Source organism: Choristoneura fumiferana, chromosome 30 (assembly GCF_025370935.1).
Source record: "Choristoneura fumiferana chromosome 30, NRCan_CFum_1, whole genome shotgun sequence".
NCBI lineage: Eukaryota > Metazoa > Arthropoda > Insecta > Lepidoptera > Tortricidae > Choristoneura > Choristoneura fumiferana.
Genome location: NC_133501.1, coordinates 8,145,140 through 8,166,661, shown reverse-complemented (window position 1 = coordinate 8,166,661; position 21,522 = coordinate 8,145,140). Strand labels below are relative to the sequence as shown.

The window sequence follows — 21,522 nt, the reverse complement described above, 5'->3', positions numbered from 1 at the left end:
CATGCTTCTCTCCATTGCTCTTTGGCAATGCTCTAACTTTTAATAATTCCCGTAATAATAATTCCCGTGTAGATAAAAGTTTAAAACCTATAAGAGTGCTAAGTTATCGACTAAATCGAATCAGGCAATGTTGGGGACAGAGGGCAAAGTTGAAGCAGTTTACGGTAACTATTAGAAATGCTAAAGTTGGCTACTCTGCATAAAAGTAGCTTCCATCAACATCATCTTGACGGGAGGCGGTCATCCACCGTGCGGTTTAAACTTTCCTTTTTAAGTACCTCGCTCATGTCATTTAAGGATCAGTTTGGCGGCCGAAGTTTTTCCAACTCATTACGATATGGCCTTTAAAAAGCGAGTGTAGCTCTTAAATAAATAAAATAAATAAATATCAGGGGACAATTCACACCAATTGACCTAGTCCCAAAGTAAGCTTAGCAAAGCTTGTGTTATGGGTACTAAGCAACGGATAAATATAATTATATAGAAATACATACGGAATACATATTAAACACCCAAGACCGAGAAGGAAAACATTCGTTCTTTCATACAAATATCTGCCCCGACACGGTGCGTCGAACCCGGACCTCAAGCCAAGTCAGGTTCTCTAAGCACTAGGCCATCTGGTCGTCATAAATGTTAAATGAGTGGACCGATTGGAATGCGGTCTTTTTAATTGAAATCAGGGTTCCTAACGATGGTTCTTAGGTTCATCAAAAGCGGTCCAGCCGTTTTTGAAATATTGAACCTTGAAGTGACATAGTCGGGGGTATTCCAACTTTTTGTTGGTTAGGAAGAAACGCGCGCTATTGCGAATTTGCGACCTCGCTAGCAGTTAATAAACTCCAAAAAAATCGACGTTGTTTTGTTTCTCTTCTCTGTCACAACTGTCCTCGGTCTACTCTACTAACGCCATCTAGCGGTATTTCTTCCCTCATTATTAATCGACACATGTATCACACATACATCCACACACACATAGAGATTGAAAACATCATCATCATCTTGTAATTATTAGCCTTATTATAATTTATTTATTTATTTGTTGCTGTTTATCTCACTACCTATATTTATTTTGGACGTATATTATATGTACGATATAATTATGTATGTATTCGTAGATGTATTGCTGTTACGGTTGAATTTTCTTATCTACTTTTGATGCACCACCTGTTGTAAACTAGTCCTTCCTTCTTTCTGTAAAAAAGGTTGCCTGGAAGAGATACTCTTAAGCTCACCGCCTATTGCTCACCTTGTAATATTTTGTGTATCTGTTTTCTGTATCGCTTACTATGTCTGGTGTACAATAAAGAGTCTTTGTATTGTATTTGTATTGTATCATCCGTCATCATTAGGTTATAACACAAACAAACAAACACACACACACACACACACACACACGCGCGCTCGCACGCAGGCACGCACGCACGCTATCACTGTTTGTATGAAGAGTTGTCCTTTTGTTCAAGACTCACCACATCACTTGCAATATAACTATAGCTGCAATATCTTACAATCAACTTATACACAAACTACCTTTGTGTTCTTCCTTAATAGCTTTTACTGCCGTTGTAAATGCTGCTGGCTTGCCAAAGTTTGCGGTATAAAGAAACGCTAAGACTGCGGGCTGGGTAGCAAGCGAACGGCGGAGCGGAGCGCGGGGGTATCTGGGGGGATACTACGAAATTCAAAAATCGAAGTTCATGTCGTAGGGGAGTCCGAGGAGAGTTGTGACAGAGGAGAGTAGAGACAACGTCGACTTTTTGGAACTGTTGATTTACTGTCATTTGGTTCAAATGGAAAATCGTCGACTTGAATTGGCCATTTAGAATTTCGACCAAAATGAATACCATCCATTGCGCTGAAAAATATTTGCAACCAAATTTATTTTCGTTGTAAATTAGTTAAACCCAAATGGAATATTGTCCATTACGAGTTACGTAATTCCATGTCCATTACGTCCACCCAGTATGTCTAGTGCCCACCTCAGGATGTTGGGCTACCAATTCGAAATCCTATAATACTGATATTTTTACACAAAAATCCAGCCCCCCCCCCTGAAAAATAACCTAAAATAGATACGCCTATGAACAGGAAAAACGCTCACCGCTCCGCTATCCGCTTGTCCATTTCGCAATCTAACAATGGCCAAGACTAAATGAGATCGGCGTCTTGAAGTCTTTGCAATGTAATGAGGGCTATCGCGAATGAATTCGCCGCTAGAGGCGCTAGTGTAGCGTGAGGTCTCCGAAATGTCAAATCTCATAGTTTTTGGGTGAGCTACGCGGGTTTATTTATAATTAGAATAATTTTGTGAATATTTTGCAATATCTGAAATTAATTATGGCAAATATGCGTTCCGGGGCAATGAATGTCTGTGTTTTGAGACAGTTTTGTCTTTCGGAAACCTTTATCCTCCCTTTTTCCGAACAAAAAGGGACTATGCAACACTGTGGCATGCTCGATATTTATATGGTACGGTTTTAAGGTGTATTAAATATGATTTTAATCTAAACTTGGTTTTCACGCCCGTAATAACAGACTTTCAAAACCATACTTAAAAACCTCACGCAACAGTGCGCCATCTAGTGAGACAAAAAACGATAGCCCTCATTGGTTCCTACACATCTCTCGTCCGTTGCACTTCTTTTAATATAAACACAGCCTAAATGCATCTTTATTGCTCATCTTGATATTTGTATGCCAAATGTCTGTCATACTTTGCATTTTGTGGTAATAAATGCAAGTTCGTTTTATGAGTTAGGTAGTTTTCATAGTTTCGATAAGAGACGATACACTGCGACAAATATCAGATATACAAGGCTGTGGAGTCGGTTACCGACCTCCATCAGGCAATCTCGTACCGTAGGATCGTCAGGGAGGGTTTGAAAAAAAAATGGCTTACACCTTCTCCTTAAATGTTGAAAACATTCATTATTATTTTTATTTAATTTATTTACTTATTATATTGTTACGTATTATTCATATTTTGTTTGCATAAGCATATATTTGTTTATCTACATGCATATCATAACTTCCCTAATATATGTTCAGAAACGACTATCAAATGGCCTTTATTAAGAAACCTGGTATCTGCGGGTGCATCTTAATATTCACATTAAAGTACAGTGCATCTTAATGTTTACATTAAAGTATCGGTAATACTTTTTTTAACAATGCATATCTGTACATATTGTAGAAAACTTATGACATGCATGTAGATAATAATTATTATTCAAAGTCAAAGTCAAAGTCAAACCACACTCGTACTTTAATGCCTCTCATTATGCACCAGCCACATAAATAACTATTAAAGTAGTGTATTTCTATGTTAGGATTCTTTTATAGATTTGTGTAGCAATGTATTGTAGCTTCCACTATCTATTTTAATTTTTAAACTCACTTCTTGTCTGTCCCTGACTGAATGCTCCTCTCAACCACTCAAAGGTTGACTGGTAGAGATCCCTTAAAGGGATAAGTTCGCCTTTGTACATATATCTCATTGTGTGTCGATTGTGTGTTGTTTACTTATTTTGTACAATAAAGAGTTTACATAAATGCATACATATTCCATTTAAAAGTAACTCACTACTATCTCACTGACAACAACTCGCCAATTTCGGAAAGTCAGGTAGTTTGATTTAAAAAGTTTTCAACTCTTTTCTATCATCATCATCATCTCAGCCGTAGGACGTCCACTGTTGGACATAGGCCTCCCCCATAGACCTCCAGTTGCTTCGTTTGGAAGCGGCCTGCATCCATCTTGAACACGCGGCCATCTCGTTGGTCGTCCTACGGTGCGCTTGCCTGTCACCATTAGAGAACTTTTCGGCCCAAACAGCCATATGTTGTCCGTGCTATATGGCCTGCCCATTGCCACTTCAACGGGCTATAACCTACCCAACGAAGACCAAAAACTGCCTCTCAGGGGAAAAAACTTGTGTATAAGCGAATTTTGGCATAGTTGTAAGGAAATTGTGTTTAAACCGCATACTTAAAAATACTGATGGGTGGGGGGTGAAGCTATTTGGATGTAAAGATCCCATTTTTTAGTTTTTCGTAAATGTTCTAAGACATAAAAAAATCGGGTTAGTATCATATCGTCTAAAAAGCAGCTGGTCGTAAAAAAATAGCAACTGGTCTAAGTAGCAACTTGTCTAATTATCAAGTGGTCTAAAATTCTTTGACTCAAAGTCGACGGAGCTCACTTCGCGGAGCTCCTATTCCACGTGCTGTTTGGTGCGCGTGTTTGCAGCAGCCGCTGCGAGTCGCGTTGCTCCGAAGGGCTACAGATTAGCCCGAAACATGTCGAGCTAAACTCGATTTAAGACGTGAGTTATCCGGGTCAATATATTTAATATGAACTTTGAGCCTATTTATAAGGCCTGTGAAGCACCACGTCTCGGATCCATAAGTGGATCATCACTGGCAAGCAAGGAGGTGAATAAATTATTTGTCAGATATTGTAACGTGGGTTCAAACCCCGGCTCGTACCTCTGAATTTTGGAAATTCATATCAATTTACATTTGACATTTCCCACGAGCTTTACGGTGAAGGAAAACATCGTCAAGAAACCTGTGCAATCTGCGAAGCAATTTAATGGTGCTTGTAAAGTTTTCAATCCGCACTGGACACTGAAGCTTTGGTTCAGGCTCTTTCATGCTGAGAGGATGTGCCCACCATTGGGACGTATATAGGCTGGTAAGATGATGATGATGATGATGTCAGATATTAATGAGATTAACTTGGTTTCCCTGAAAAAAAAATAGCGCAAGTTTTTATTATGCAAATCTTGGATCAATATGAGTTGTAAGCCCACATACGCGCTCCCCCCTTTTCATAGGTACGTGAACAAACACCCCCCCCAGTCACATGGCTCAGTTCGTTAGGTGGCGTTGATTCTGAGTCGACGTGGCCATCGCTTTGAGAATACCTGAGATGATGTTATAAGTCGGAAAAGCATCTGGAATATAGTATAGTAGGTATACTAGCTTTTGCCCACGACATCATACAAACTTTCGCGTTTATAATAAAAGGCTGACCAGAATTATAAAAAACCTTGCTTCATTGCGGAAAACCAATAGAACTAATTTCTTGCACTGGTAACACTAAATCGAAAATACAAACTGAAAGAGATGCACAGAAAAACCAGAAAAAGAGACCAGCGCTGGGAATCGTGACCAGGTCCTCAGCATTCCGTGCTGCGTGCTATACCCCTACACCACTACTGGACAGGAGTACAGACACAAATTTTTCCTATGCACCACATATCTCAGCTTGTTTGTTACACTTAAGCAGCGACACTAGCGACATCTATGTTTTAGCCCTCATCGAGAAACTTTCAACGCTCCATCGGAACTACCCGCTCACCCGGCAACACTAAATGTGTCATCTGCCTATTGCTGTCAAAGTTTAACGTTGTTTGGGCGTGGTAGGTACTTTAAAATGTTATTTTGTGATTTTGTGCGTTAAAATGGCGAAGATTATCCATAGCCTTGGAAGGAAAATAAATCACAATGTATAAAAGTATTTTTCCTAGAAAAAGTCCGAGGGATTAGAAAATATTCCTTTAAATAACATCACCGACACCGTTGTCAATATAACTGGTACTTAGTTATCGTATAGTAAGTGTAAAAATGATGCAATATGAAACGTAGAAGTGCTGCCCTCGCGTCAGGTTTTTATATTCCCGGTCAGCCTTTAGTAAGAAGTAAGATGTGACTGTTGCATTGCATAGATAATAATTTTCTTTTTTTGTTTTGTTTTTGTTTAATACTAACAGTTACTACTAATAGTCTAAGTGCTTTAATTTTGTATCTTTTGTGCGCTGTTATCGTGAGTGTTTGAGTGAGGGGCTATAGATACCCGCTTTGTAAACAAAGTTAAGTGCAAATATAGGAAATAGAATTGCCTTTAATTAACATGTAATTCACCGTAAAGCTCGTGGTAAATTTCAAATGTAATTCCGCACATGAATTTCGAAAAACTCAGAGGCGCGAGCCGGGGTTTGAACCCACGAACGAGCTATGCGGTGAAGGAAAAGATCGTGAGGAAACCTGCACAAACCTGCAAAGCAATTCAATGGTGCGTGTGAAGTTCCCAATCCGCACTGGGCCCGCGTGGGAACTATGGCCCAAGCCCTCTTGTTCTGAGAGGAGGCCTGTGCCCAGCAGTGAGACACATATAGGTTGGGATGATGAACATGTAATTATTAACAATAAGTATTATGTTTTACTAACAAATATGTAACTTTAAGGTTTAACGTACGCTGCACTGCACAGCTTATGTATTGTTATCTCTGTAAGTGAACATTGTTCTTTTGTGAAAAAAAAATGTCTTTAACCTGAATAATCCATATCGAACTGCCAAATTACAAATTAACTAATTACGAACTTGTTGGTTAGGTTATTATTCAAATATGATTAATCTAAATGCGTACCCAATCCGATATCGTTTCACATCAAGTACGAGTTTGCAATCGGAATTGTCTAAGTAAATAAAAATACCAATGCTTTTTTCTTTTTTTGCAAGTATAGAAAATTCAATTGTAAAATTCATTTTGATATTTTTCATATAATTCACTACTTTTTAAGTTTAATTACATAAACTCTTTTATTTCATGACGTCATAGTTTAATCTAGTTCTGCCACACCAATGCTAATTTTATCTGTAATGCATGCATATGTCGACCACCAATCAGCATTATTTAATTTTTTATCAGTGGTGCAGTGATAAAACTGTCATTAGATAGTTCCAGTAGCACAAAACAAGAGTAAAACTTTATGTAAATAAAATAAATTAAAAATAAAAATAAATTTTATTTCCAGAACAATACAGGTCCAACTATAAAAAAGGTATATTAGGTACAATAAAATTAAATAAACTAAAACTATAATAAATCTAAAAATGGACCCTGCGGCATGGTACCAAAGATGCTGGCAGCATTTCCCCGCTGGATCGCAAGACTGATGCGTTGAGCGAGGAAACTGCCAGCTCTTCGGTCTCCTGTGGTATCTCTGAGTCTCTTTGATAGATCTTTGAAGAGACTCAGAGCGCCAGGGCCCCACGGACCAAGGGTCTCGACGCCGAAACGTACAAAATCATATTTGGTACCATGCCGCAGGGTGCATTTTTAGATTTATTATAGTTTTAGTTTATTTAATTTTATTGTACAAAATAAATTAAAATCATTTAATTCAGAAAACAGGTTGTTAGTGACAAGATTGGCTTACATACTATGTTAGTTCCTTATAATAGATATAAGAATAAACAATAATAAAATGCGACCAACTGAATATATTTTCTTTCCAAATCATTCTTTCAATTATACTTCAAACTTCAGACGAATAGGCAAGGCAAAAAAACTCATTGTTGTTATTGGTGTAGAAAAAAAACTGGTTTATGTAGGTACTTTTGTGAGTAGTAAAGTAGAAATGGACCCAATGAAAATGGACCTAATATGTCCATGAACTGAAACAATTTCCTCACCCGCGAGCAGTATTTATAGTACATTGATATGGACCTCCGCAGAGTAACAGCTGATTCAATAAATTATCCAATAAGTCCATTACTTAAGGGCTGGTTGCCTAGGGATCTTAAAGATCTTTGAATTTAAGTACTTAGTTTGGGCTCAAAACGACGTTTCAATAAAACAAACTTAGATTCAATGAACTAAAATAACTTTGCTCACCCGTAACCAATATAATACCTAGCAATCATTGTAGCAAGCATTATTTTAGTTAATTGTTATCCATGGACTCCGCAAAGAGAACACCATTCATTAAATTAAAGCCTAGTTTCTTAAGTAGTAAGTGTGGCTCCTGGCTCACACCTTCTCCATAAATTTTTGAAAACATCCTTTTTTTGTTTATTGTATTGTTATGTATTATTCATATTGTATATGTATGCATATATTTGTATGTAGTATTTTATTTCTATGTTAGGTCTCTATTATAGATTTGTGTATTTTATTATTTAAAGCACTGTATTGTAGCTTTCACTAGCTATTTTAACTTTTAAACTCACCTTTTGTCTGTCCCTAACTGAATGCTCCTCTCATCCACTCAAAGGTTGACTGGTAGAGATCAAGGGATAAGTTCGCCTTTGTACATATGTCTCAATGATGGCCAATTGTGTTTATTACTTATTTTCTACAATAAAGAGTTTACATACATACATACAGACGCATCAGTTCGCTTTATCTTATGATGCGAACTGCTAAGGAATGGAATTCGCTCCCGATAGATAAAAACTAGGGCTCTTTAAGGCTAGGTCGAATAGGCTGGTACTGAACCATTGAGATACACCTTTGGCCTCATCTGTACTGTAGTAATCTGTGACAGGGGTCAATAACGGGTCAGTTTTTGTACGAAAAAAGTACACAAATTAAACAGCCGGATAAAATATATATCTTTATTAATATAATACATATACATGCAATACAAATAAAACATACTATAAATAAAGGCTACATTTGCAAGCATACATCACAGCACAGTCTACGTTTTATAAATTGACACTTTTAATTACTCGTTACATCAACACATGCAGATGACATGCACATATCAAATGACAAAATATGATAATTACAATGCAGTACAAAGGTCATCATAGACTGCTATTTCTACAAAACAATCTGTAGTTCTGCAACTGACGAGTTTCAATCTCAATGCGGCAAACAGCTCCAATCTCGAAATAGTCTGCAGAAAACACTCCTCCCCCCTTGCTTTTTCTGACGACCATCTTTATCAGCTCAATCTTATATCCAAGCTTTCCAAGGGGAGTATTATCCGTTACAGTCTCCCCCCAAAAAATCGTTGTTTTATGAGAAGCATCAATGGCAAATCTGTCTTGATAACTACTCCCTCCCCCAAATCTTGGTACAATAGCAAAGATATAGAATGAGTATATCTGCATCTGCTACCGTATTGCAATCAATTATATTATGTTTTTGAATGAGTTTGAAAAGCACGACACGTTTTAGCATGTTTTCCTGAGGAAAATATTAAGCTAGTGTGGCTGCGAACATGAGTTGATGATCACTAAGTGTCAACTTTTTGTACCTTACAATCGAATACTTAACGGGCAACTTATAATAAAATCAGAACCGTGAACATTGCTAAAATCGGACCCTAAGAGATCTGATGTATTCATTAACTCAATTATGAAACGACATCGTCATGTGGCTAGAGGAAATATTAAAGCAACGATTTAAAATCTTAGTTTTGCTCAAAATCTTCAAAATCTTTCGGCAAATAGACAGTGCCTCGTGATTGGTAGAAACCATGAGACTGTTCTCAACTTAAGCCTTACACTCGACAAGTGACATGAGAAGTGACGAGGAAAGGAGGCAAAGACGTAAGTCTGCATAACTCGTTATATCACTCGTCAAGCTTCTCATCATCCCCAGTGTTTGTTTTTTACCAGCATACGTCTCCAGAACGAGTAGATGTGTGGCTAGCAAAGACAAAGTGCTCGATGAAAAGAGCTAAGAGAATTGCGTGGAATATAAAGGTGGCTGCAGGAATAATATGTGATAGTGAACGCCTACGTCTCTTGTAACCACCAACTTATCTTAAAAGCTTTGGTCTTATGGTCCTCATTGGCTCTAGAAGATATTAACAGTTGATCTTCTTTAGCTTCGAAGAGATCTTTGTATCTATAATTAAGTTGAAGTGGCAATGAACAAGCCACATCACTCAAAGAACAGATCACCATTGGAACAGGAAGGTCCTCGAGTGGCCACTTCGAATTTTAAGACGCAGCTTCAGAAGACCGCACTAGGTGGACCGATGATGCAAGAAGGAAGTTATCCATCATTGTAGGAGGCCTTTGTTCAACCAGTACACATCTTCCAGCTCATGCTGATGATGATTAATAGAAATAATATCGAGCAAGAATTAAATTAGATTTTTGAACGTTACTTCATTGATTGTTCATAATTTGACTTTACGTGAATACATTCTGTTTTGAATTACTGGCATGGGTTGAAGCAGGGATCACATGGGTTAGGTGGGGGGCAGGGGTCACATGGATTGCAGGGGTTGCAGGGGTCACAGGGGTTGCACGGGTTGCACGGGTTGCAGGGGTCGCATGGGGGCGGGCAGGGGTTGCAAGGGTCGCAGGGGTTGCAAGGTGGCGGGCAGGGGTTGCATGGGTCACACGGGTTGCACGGATTGCAGGGGTTACACGGGTTGGGCCTTCCAGACAATACGCAGTTTGGTATAGAGATCTGCGGCGGACGGAGGTTTGGCTGTTGCGGCGGCTTGATAATAATTGGCGGTGGGCAAATGGGGGGTAACTGTGGGGGACAGACGCTAATGGCACCAGGTTGGATCGGACCTTGTCTGGGTGGTCGCACGATGATGGGAGGTGGGCATATTGGTGGCTGTTGAGGCGGTCTCACGGTAATTGGTGGTGGGGTGATAGGGGGTAGCGGCGGTGGTCGCACGAGTATAGATGGTGGGTTCACTGGGGGTTGTTGGGGTGGTTGGATGATTATTGCGGGTGGTCGGATGGAGGCTAACGCCGGTGGTCGTACTAGGATGGGGGGTGGTTGGATGATCACGTCAGGGGAAGCTTTGATGTAGAAAGTGCCTCCTGGGACGCGGACGGAGCGGAACCCTGCCGCTGTGAGCTGGCTTCCAACTGGGTTGCACGGCACGTTCGCTCTGGCCAGGCCATCTCCACATTGAGCTGGAAAAAAGTTGGTTTTTCAGTCATCATCATCATCTTCAGCCTTTATAATTCCTATTGCTGAGCACGCACCCAGAATAAGGGGGCTCGAGCTGTACTACTGTTCAGTATCGGGAAACCCGAAAATCGTTTGAAGAAAAAAAAAAAACCGGCCAAGTTCGAGTCGGACTCGCGCACTGAGGGTTCCGTACAAACCTGTAGGTAGTAACATTAAAATTATTAAAGATATTGTTATTATATGATGTAACTAAAAATTTACGGTTTTCGCAATTTTTCCTTTATCTGTGCTAAAAGATGTTGCTTCGTACCAAATTTCAAGATTCTGAGTTCACGGGAAGTACCCTGTAGGTTTTGATTCCCTTGCGAGTTTCGAAAATTTGCGGAAATTTGCGGCATAAACGGCTGTATCTTTTGATTGCATTGGCTTAGAAGTTTGATTTTTTCCACAGCTCCAAGGGACAGTAGACCTGAGTATTTCAGCTTGATACCTCCACGCGTTCCTGAGAAAAAGCGTCTTGACAGACGGACGGACGGACGGACAACAAAGTGATGAGGGTTCCGTTTTTTCCTTTCGAGGTACGGAACCCTAAAAACATTTATTGCTCATAAAAAAACACATATTAAGGAAAAAGTACATGCTCAGCTATTAGGCCAAAGGTTTAGGCTCAGCATGTGCGGTGAGGACTATGCTTCACGGCGCTGATTTTCAGCCTGCACTTGACAGGCTATAGGTTAACCCACAAAGTGAACACGGCTTCTATAAAACCTAATCAACATCATCTCAGCCTGTAATACCCACTGCTGGGCACAGGCCTACTCTCAGAGTAGGAGGGCTTGGGCCGTAGTTCCCACGCAGTTCCGGTGTGAATTGAGAACTTTTAAACACCATTGAATCACTTCGCATTTGTGCAGGTTTCCTTGCACGTGTCCATCATTTTCTGATAATCTAACCTAACTGATCCGTCAGTAATTAAAATAATTTTTTAGGGTTCCGTACGCAAAGGGTAAAAACGGAAACCTTACTAAGACTTCGCTGTGCGTCCGTCCGTCCGTCTGTCTGTCACCAGGCTACTACATCTCATGAACCGTGGTAGGTAGACAGTTGAAGTAATCACAGATTATGTATAATTGTGGCCGCTATAACAACAAATAGAATGAGATAAATATTTAAAGGGGTTCCAATTTCCATACAGCAAACGTGATTTTTGGCCGTTTTTTGCTCGATATTAATAACGGCAACAGGTAGACGCTTGAAATAGTCATAGAATATTCACTTTAAAAATAGATAATTAAACTAAAACAATATATATTTGAGGGGGGGCTCCCATATAACAAACGTGGTTTTTTTGCTAATATCTAATGTTGTATTGATAATGTTACGGAACCCTTCGTGCGCGAGTCTGACTCGTGATTTGACTTTTTTTTCAACCAAGAAGCTACTCAATTCAAAGTAACTTTAAATACCATCGTAATTACTAAACTAGTAGGTACCGGTGTAATTTAAGCTTGTAAACTGCCCCACAGTTGCATTCAGTCGCACTTTTACGTACAACAATCAATGCATCTGTCGGCGGCCGATCGTAAAGTCCGCCAGATCACGAAATTCCTAGGCATATCGTGAAATGGCGCCATTTCATGACTTGACTAAGGGACATCCGCCATATCGTTCAAAACTCACCGTTTAACGATTTGCCTAGTGACTTTTCGGCAGATCATGAAATTCATAGGCATATCATGAAACGCCGCCATATCGGTTCTGGCATTCACGATATGCCCGGTATAGAGCTAGGAATATCGACGAATGCCTTGCTCTAATCGATCTGCCGTAGTTTCTCAGGCACATCGTGATATGCCTGGCCAACTTTTAGGCTTATCATCAAATGGCGCCATTTCACGATATGCCTAGGAATTTCGTGATCTGGCGGATTTTACGATCGGCCGCCGACACATCGATGCAATCTCTTAAAAAACCAGAACTTTGAAGACCTATGGTGTAAACAATTACAAAGCGAACGGTGCAAAATGTCACGGAAAATTTAATATTTTACATAAATCCCCATCTGAAAAGGGCAAAAGGGTTGAGGTGAATGGATATCTGGGCTTGACGTGCGTCTAATTTTCGTTTGTCCCTTGAATTTTTTTAATTTCCAAATTATAAAGAAGAGAAATATATGGATATACTTGATTTTATTTACTAAGATTTCAATTTCAGATTTTGAAAATCGACCTCAATAAAACATTTGTCAACAGCAGTTGAAAATTCTTAATGGCATGCGCTCAAGTGCGCACGAACTGAGACATGTTGACCCTAGGGCAAAATACTTACTAGCTGAGGCACGATGGCCAACAACTAAGTACCTACTTACTGGGGCAACGTCCATAATTCAGGGGTAATAACTTCGTTGGTAGCAAGGGGTCTCATAACTCTGAGCCAAAATGAACCCACGACAATATATTTGCCCATGGCCCACAGTAAAGTGGTGGCGGGCAGGACTTGCAAAGCTCGGGCGAACACGAACTGAGGCATAGTGACCCTACAACATTATACTTACCGGCAGGCTCAGGGGGCGGTGGGGTCGCAGGGCTAAAATGAGCACAAAATAAGGCACGATGACCCAACAATATTATATTTACTGGGGCATGATCTTAGTATAGTAGTAGCTCAGGGGGCGGGCAGGGATCGCAGGGTTTAGGCGAGCACCAACTGAGCCACGGTGACTCTACAACAATACTTACTGGGGCAAGGTCCGCAGTATAGGGGTGGCTCAGGGGGCGGGCAGGGATTGCAGGGCTCAGGCGAGCACCAACTGAGCCACGGTGACCCTACAACAATACTTACTGGGGCAAGGTCCGCAGTACAGGGGTGGCTCAGGGGGCGGGCAGGGTTTGCAGGGCTCAGGCGAGCACCAACTGAGCCACGGTGACCCCACAACAATACTTACTAGGGCAAGGTCCGCAGTATAGGGGTGGCTCAGGGGGCGGGCAGGGATCGCTGGGCGGGGGGCAAGGATCGCAGGGCGGCGGGCACGGGCTGAGGCACGGTGGCAGGCATGACGGCAGACAACCCTGCGGGGCTGGTGCTGGGTACGCGAGCGTGGACGCCACCAAAGCTGCAAAAAAGGTTTTTTTATTAGTCTGTGGTAATGTCCACAATCATTTGCAGGTGGTAGGACCTTGTGCAAGGTCCGCCCGAATTGCTACAACCATCTTACTCGCTAATCGCTAAGGCAGCAGTGCTTGCACTGTTGTGTTTCGGCGTGGAGATTAAGACAGCCGGTGAAATTACTGGCACTTGAGATATCTCATCTTAGGCGTCTAAGTTGGCAACGCATCTGCATTACCCCTGGTGTTGCAGGTGTCTATGGGCGGTGGTGATCTCTTACCATCAGGAGACCCACTTGCTCGTTTGCCATCCAGTTGAATAAAAAAATCTAAGTCGTGAATATTGACGAATCTACGAATTACGGGGCATTCTCAGTAGCTATCTACTTAGTTTAATTAATGAGCATGTTTTTGGTAGTTATTGATTTTAATACAATGAGGGCTATCGCGTATGAATTCGCCGCTAGAGGCGCTAGTGTAGCGAGAGGTCTCCGAAATGTCAAATCTCATAGTTTTTGGGTGAGCTACGCGGTTTTATTTATAATTAGAATAACTTTGTGAATATTTTGCAATATCTGAAATTAATTATGGCAAATATGCGTTCCGGGGCAATGAATGTCTGTGTTTTGAGACAGTTTTGTCTTTCGGAAACCTTTGTCCTCCCTTTTTTCCGAACATAACGGGGACTATGCAAAACTGTGGCATGCTCGATATTTTTATGGTACGGTTTTAAGGTGTATTAAATATGATTTTAATCTAAACTTTGTTTTCACGCCCGTAATAACAGCCTTTGAAAGCCATACTTAAAAACCTCACGCAACAGTGCGCCATCTAGTGAGACAAAAAACGATAGCCCTCATTAATACACAATGAGATAATTACTTTAGGGTGAAGCCAGACGTGCGAATTTTTGACACAAACTGGTCATTTGTATAAAGCCGAATGCAGCAAAAATTACGCGACCGAAAGTACGCGGCTCGCGATTTAAAAAAATAAGCTCGTCTGGCTTCACCCTAAGACCTCGCCTGTTGGATTAAATTTTAGCTGATCTTAATATGAAAATGAATCCCCATTTCCCTTGGTCACGGCATCACGCGTGAACGGCTGGACCGAATTCGCTAATTCTTTTTTTGTTGTGTTTGCTATTGTCAGAAGGTCTTCCATCCCAGCCTATATACGTCCCACTGCTGGGCACAGGCCTCCTCTCAGAACAAGAGGGCTTGGGCCATAGTTCCCACGCGGGCCCAGTGCGGATTGGGAACTACACACGCATCATTGAATTGCTTCGCAGATTTGTGTAGGTTTCCTCACGATGTTTTCCTTTACCGCAAAGCTCGTCAGAAGGTCAGAAAAAAAAGGAATGGAAGTGTCAGAAGGTCTTATAAAAGATAAATTAGAAAATCAAAAAAAAAACTACACCGGGGGCGAGGCCGCGGGCACCAGCTAGTTACTAATAATTCTCAACTCCTGATCACCAATTAAAAACCATCCTGTATGAGAAGTTTAAATAAGTACACATATAAAATGATGTTTGATATTTACCTAAAACACCCAAAGCCGATATTTTCCCCATATCTACGCCCGATACTGACGACATATCAAAAGTTACCCCATTTTATATACAACCGTATATTGATGTTATATTTTCATCGATTATCTTTGGATTCAAATAAAAATTGTATATTTTATGACAGACTGAGCATAAAAGAACCATTTTAGTTTTCTTTCGGCGTGATTAATTTCTACCAAGGTTACTTGTAGACGTAATGTTATTTATTTAATCACACGTTGTAAAACATTCGTTAAAGTTTTAATTAGTATTTAAATAACAACTAGACAGTCAGTATTTTAATTGTATGTCTAAGTCTAAGTAATGTGAAAAAAGACGAGGCGGCTTAGTGGTTAGACCTATAGACTCAAGTTTAGTATAAGACTGAGGGCTCTAATGAGTCGATGTTCGTAATTCTAGTACCGCCCGTGCGACATACAATGTTTTTCATCACATTTGCGAGTAAATTTTTATATTTCTAAAAGAAAAAAAATAATTGTTCCAAAACTGGCGATACCTTAGGCTGCGCTCTTGGCAGCGCCGCCCCCCCTCCCCTCCCGCAGCATGCGCCGCAACGTGCGTGTGCATGTGGGCCTGCAGCAGCGCGCGCACGGGCACGGCTCAGCAGCTTCAGTACGCGCAATGACTCATTTACCGATCTTGGGTTTCATGACAAGCACATTAAGGTCGAGGGTTTTATTTGGGGGGTTGCAACCAAGGTAGCCTGCATGTTATGACACTGTTTACGAGCAAGTGTGATGAAAAAGGTTTTGCCCGTAATCACCACGCTGTGTTGGTGATCGCAGAACCAGGCCACTTGCACCAAAAATAAGCAGGCCAGCAACGGGCAGCAGCGTTGCTGGTGCAACTGGCCTAGTTCTACGAAAATGGTATCAACTGTTAAGGTCCCCCATCCCCCATCCCTGGTACCTTCAGACATTGAGCGTGCCAGACACGTGCCGTGGCAGACAAAATAATATTATTCTATACAATGTCTATTAACGTATCTATGGTTACACGGCCGCGCAGACGCCGATAGACACTTAGGGGCTGTTTCACCATCCATTGATTAGTGTTAACTGGCGGTTAGGTGTGATGCCGTCTCTATTTGTTTTGTTGGAATAGACGGAGACGGCACCACATTTAACCGTCGGTTAGCGCTAATCAATGGATGGTGAAACAGCCCCTTAATATAATTAATATTACTTTGTCTGCCATGGCACGTGTCTGGCACGCTCAATGTCTGTAGGTATAAACAGACCTTTAATCAGTGGTCAATAGAGTATAGAAGAGTGTTCAACAAGGAGGGATAAGCACCTATATCACACGAGACATTGGCACCAGCATTCCTTCAATTCGCAATGAACTGTGCCACTTATTTTCCTGCATTATTCACGTTTGAAATAGTTTATGAGACTTGTGGTTATATAAATAAATGTTATGAAAAAGATTTCATTATTATCATGGGTCGCCGTTTTACAAAACTTTTTCTTCTGTTGAATTATGATCAAACATGACTTCTGTTTTTAAATAATGCTTACACCGTACTTATTTGCAGGTGGTAGGACCTTGTGCAAGGTCCGCCCGGATTGCTACCACCATCTTGCTCGCTAATCCTGCCGTGAAGCTTGCACTGTTGTGTTTCGGCGTGGAGCGTAAGACAGCCGGTGAAATTACTGGCACTTGAGGTATCCCATCTTAGGCCTCTAGGTTGGCAACGCATCTGCAATACCCCTGGTGTTGCAGATGTTTATGGGCGGTGGTGATCTCTTATCATCCAGTCGAATAAAAAAAAAAACACCGGAAGATATTTATTTGATCTCACCATTCCAAATTTATTTTTGTAATACTAATTTAACTTATATTATAATTAGTACCTAAAAAGCCGTGGTGGCCTAGTGGTTTGACCTATCGCCTCTCAAGCAGAGGGTCGTGGGTTCAAACCCCGGCTCGCACCTCTGAGTTTTTCGAAATTCATGTGCGGAGTTACATTTGAAACTTACCACGAGCTTTGCGGTGAAGGAAAACATCGTGAGGAAACCTGCACAAACCTGCGAAGCAATTCAATGGTGCGTGTGAAGTTCCCAATCCGCACTGGGCCCGCGTGGGAACTATGGCCCAAGCCCTCTTGTTCTGAGAGGAGGCCTCTGCCCAGCAGTAGGACGTATATAGGCTGGGATGGATAATTAGTACCTACCGTAACATTTAAAACTAAAATTAAATTCTCTAGTTTAAATCATAAATAAACTTTATTACGACCTTTGAAATCGTTGATTAACTATATCAATAACAATTTAACTTTTAAAAACAAAAAATGATATTATTTTTATAAATCTGTTTTTTTTACACTTCACGTCGCGTGGCAATTATTTTTTTGGTATCAGCGAGTATATAAAATGTCTAGTGCGGGATGACTCTTACACAGAACAGCTATGGTGGGACGGTACATTGTATTGCTTTTCGGTAAGTAACATACTTGTATGCATACTCATCATCATCATCATCCCAGCCTATATACGTCCCACTGCTGGGCACAGGCCTCCTCTCAGAACAAGAGGGCTTGGGCCGTAGTTCCCACGCGGCCCATTGCGGATTGGGAACTTCGCACGCACCATTGAATCGCTTCGCAGGTTTGTGCAGGTTTCCTCACGATGTTTTCCTTCACCGCAAAGCTCGTGGTAAATTTCAAATGTAATTCCGCACATGAATTCCGAAAAACTCAGTGGTGCGAGCCGGGGTTCGAACTCACGACCCTCTGCTTGAGAGGCGATAGGTCAAACCACTAGGCCACCACGGCTTCCACGGTATGCATACTAAGTATCTGATATCTTATCATCTTACCTATCTTATTTTCATGTGTTTTTATGTACAATAAAGAGTTTTACAATACAATACAATATCTGTTAACTTCCACTTTCTAACTGTGTGATAACTGTAAAAAAATAAAGATGTGTGCCAAATTTTAAATCAATATTAATAATAATATCATGGGACACTTGACACCAATTGACCTAGTCCCAAACTAAGCAAATCTTGTACTATGGATACTAGGCAACGGATAAACAAACTTATATAGATAAATACATACTTAAATACATATTAAACAAAGATTGCTTTTTTGGTATCTTTTTGTATTTTTTATTTCAATTCCAAATTTTTACTTTTACGGTCATCCCGTAAAACCTAAATTGAAAATACAAACTGAAATATAGATGCACAGAAAAACCAGAAAAATAAGACCATCACTGGGAATCGAACCCAGGTCCTCGGTATTCCGTACCGCGTGCTATACCGGTACACCATCTGCTCTAGCTAGCTAGCTCTAGATAGCTGTTCTATGTAAGAGATCAGCTTGATCATCAGTGGTGTAGCGGTATAGCACGCGGTACGGAATACCGAGGACCTGGGTTCGATTCCCAGTGATGGTCTTATTTTTCTGGTTTTTCTGTGCATCTATATTTCAGTTTGTATTTTCAACATTTTAAACATCCAAGACCCGAGAACAAACATTCGTGTTATTCACACAAATATCTGCCCCGGCCGGGATTCGAACTCAAGCTTCGTAGTCAGGTTCTCTAACCACTTAATCATCCGGTCGTCCCGGATATTAAACCCCCCTATTGCTCACCTTGTACTTTTCTCTCTGTGTATCTGTTTTCTGTATCGCTTACTATTTCTGGTGGACAATAAAGAGTATTTATATTGTATTGTATTGTATTAAACAATTATTTTACTAATCAAAACTATATAAGGATATTATTAAGAATAAAATTGTAAATAAAACTAACTGTTTACCCTTAAAAAGCCCCTCCCCCCCCCTTAGATACCCTTATTGTCCCATGATATTTATTTGCTGTATTTTCCAGCCCTGCTTGGCCTGGCGGCCGCTGCGCCTTCCTGGCGCTGCTGCGGCGGGGGCAACCAGCCCACAATCTGCCTGGGCCCCGCGGGGCAAGCCTGCATCGCCCCCCCCTCGATCCAGATGTGCCCCCTCCAACCACCCTGCTCAGGCCCCTCTATGGTCCTGACGCCGTGCAACCCGTGCCCCTGTCCGCCGCCGTGCCCGTGCCCGCCCCCCCGTGCCCGGAGCCTTGCCCCTGTCCCCCCCATGCTTCTTTTAGATAGACTTGCCCCATAGATCGTTTCATAGGGGCCATAAATTACGTCAGACCTGAGGCCGTACTACCTAATGCACGGTTTTAAAATCAGATTCACCATCTCTTTCTTCTTCTAAAGAAATAGTGAAAACGATTGTGCTTTCTAGTGTATTACACAATAACCTAAAAACAAGGGGTGCTGTCGCTGTCATTAAAGCGAAAATCTCAATTATTTTGATCGTGTGTCACCAATCGACAATGACATAGTGTGACGTACTTTGTGGCTGTCCTTAGAGGAGTTACGGCGAATAGATTGGACTAGACTTTAGGTATTGTTTAGTCTGACTAATGCATAGTCCGCATAAGTTGTAAACTGTACTGTTGGGGCCATTGTAATTGAGTCCTCACGACTTTTTCTAAGTGAAGCAAATTCAAAAATACAGGAACAGTCAAGGGGCATAAATATCTATACAGTCATATGTGTTAGTGGCATATAGGTGTAAAGGTATTTTTGACGTGTTGAAAACGTGCATATATTTATGACTTGACTGGACATGTCTATTTATGCTTGAGAATCGTCGTAACTCTCGTGTAATGATCTATAGCATGCTAGCGTTCATCTCTTTCACACGCGGTTGGATAGTTAGTTGGATGTCTGCTTTAAGTCCGGCTGGTTTTGCCCCATGGGGTAATTCGAAATTCGTGGTATAAAGCAGCAATGTAAATATTATTTTTTTACGAAAATTCTAAAGTCTAATTATTCGGAATGTGTACCTAGCTGTTTGAAATTTGACATTTTAGTATTTTATTTTGTATTCAGGAAATGATTGGCAAATTAAATTGTTTTTTGATTAGTGGTGTTTTTTTAATTTACCCCAACTAGCAGTACCTAATTAAAAGCAAAAAAAAAAATTGGAATCGCATTTAGTGTTTGTGTCAGTGTACGATATTCCCACGGCTCCAAATGACTAACGCTACTGTCAATCCACCGCATCGGGTTCCAAGGGCTTAGCAAAAGGTCCAGCAGGGCTACTACGAAACTCGAAGTTCGTATCGTACCGTCCCTCTCGCTCTCGTATTAAATAGTTTAAGTGTCAGAGGGGCCGCACTACACGAACTTCGAGTTTCGTAGTAGCCCTGCAGGTGCTGTCGTCGGGCTAAATATAGCGTACACAGGGGTCCTAGGGCACTGGTAAACGTATCGTCCAAGGGACAATAGTCCTCACAACGCACACACGGCACAGAATGATTTATAATGTGTTTGCGACGCTTGCAGCCAACAGATCATTCTCGAAGTAAAAAAAAAAAACGAGAGCTATATTTTCAGTCACTTAAATTTGGATTGTCACTAAACTGCGATACCCAAATTATAATATATATCCCTATTAATCCCTAAGAAATATATTAGTCATGATATTAATCAAAACTGTCTCTAAGTATGAGTCATGAGAAGAGAGGAGTAGGTCCACTCCGACCCTTTAGGAGACTTAACTGCCTACTCAGGCGCGGATGCTTAGGGTTGTCGACGTCTATTTTAGATTAATTACCCCTTCTTCTTCTTTTTCAACCTTTCACCACCGAATGCTGAGGCAAATAATTTCAGTACGAAAGTTAACTTAATATTGTCTAATGTTTGTGTCTAGTCTAGAGAAACCAGACAGATTCTATGCTGTTATATTATTATTATTATTATGATACTAAATTTAAAAATATTATTTATAAATTCGCCGGAATGGAGATGGCGACTGTATATATACTATACTACTCATGTTTACCTACACATAATACTATAACTATATTGTTTATAGGTAGGTAGGTATCTATTATTTTTATGTGTCTTAGCACGAAACTATTTCACTACACTTATATACCACTATTTTACAGGAAAAAAGGATAAAAAAAAGACTTAACCTGCTTTAAAGTAAATGTAATCGATGCTACTCCAGATTCTGAACATAATACTTTTCGATTTTCAGTTATTTAATTAGCACCTTGTATTATGAACAAAGATAATTATGCATTGTAATGTACTTAGATCCGATACGCTTTTATTTTATTGGCAGAAGAAAACTTGCTTTTCC

General features: G+C 40.7%; 2 protein-coding genes and 1 long non-coding RNA gene across 7 annotated transcripts in view; 2 read left to right on the top strand and 1 right to left on the bottom strand.

Annotated features, from left to right (window-relative positions):
- LOC141444740 (igLON family member 5-like) overlaps positions 1–21,522 on the top strand; it is a 253,183-nt gene that overhangs the window by 135,725 nt on the left and 95,936 nt on the right. The window lies entirely within an intron of this gene.
- Positions 8,397–15,401, bottom strand: LOC141444586 (uncharacterized). The gene is made up of 3 exons (XM_074110152.1): positions 15,338–15,401; positions 13,636–13,803; positions 8,397–10,693 (listed from the first exon to the last, which is right to left on the bottom strand). Exons 1-3 carry the CDS (start codon positions 15,390–15,392, stop codon positions 9,972–9,974), a joined length of 945 nt encoding a protein of 314 aa, XP_073966253.1. The 5' UTR covers positions 15,393–15,401; the 3' UTR covers positions 8,397–9,971.
- Positions 17,750–20,295, top strand: LOC141444679 (uncharacterized). The gene is made up of 2 exons (XR_012453200.1): positions 17,750–17,807; positions 19,211–20,295. It is a non-coding gene; the product is annotated as an uncharacterized lncRNA (long non-coding RNA).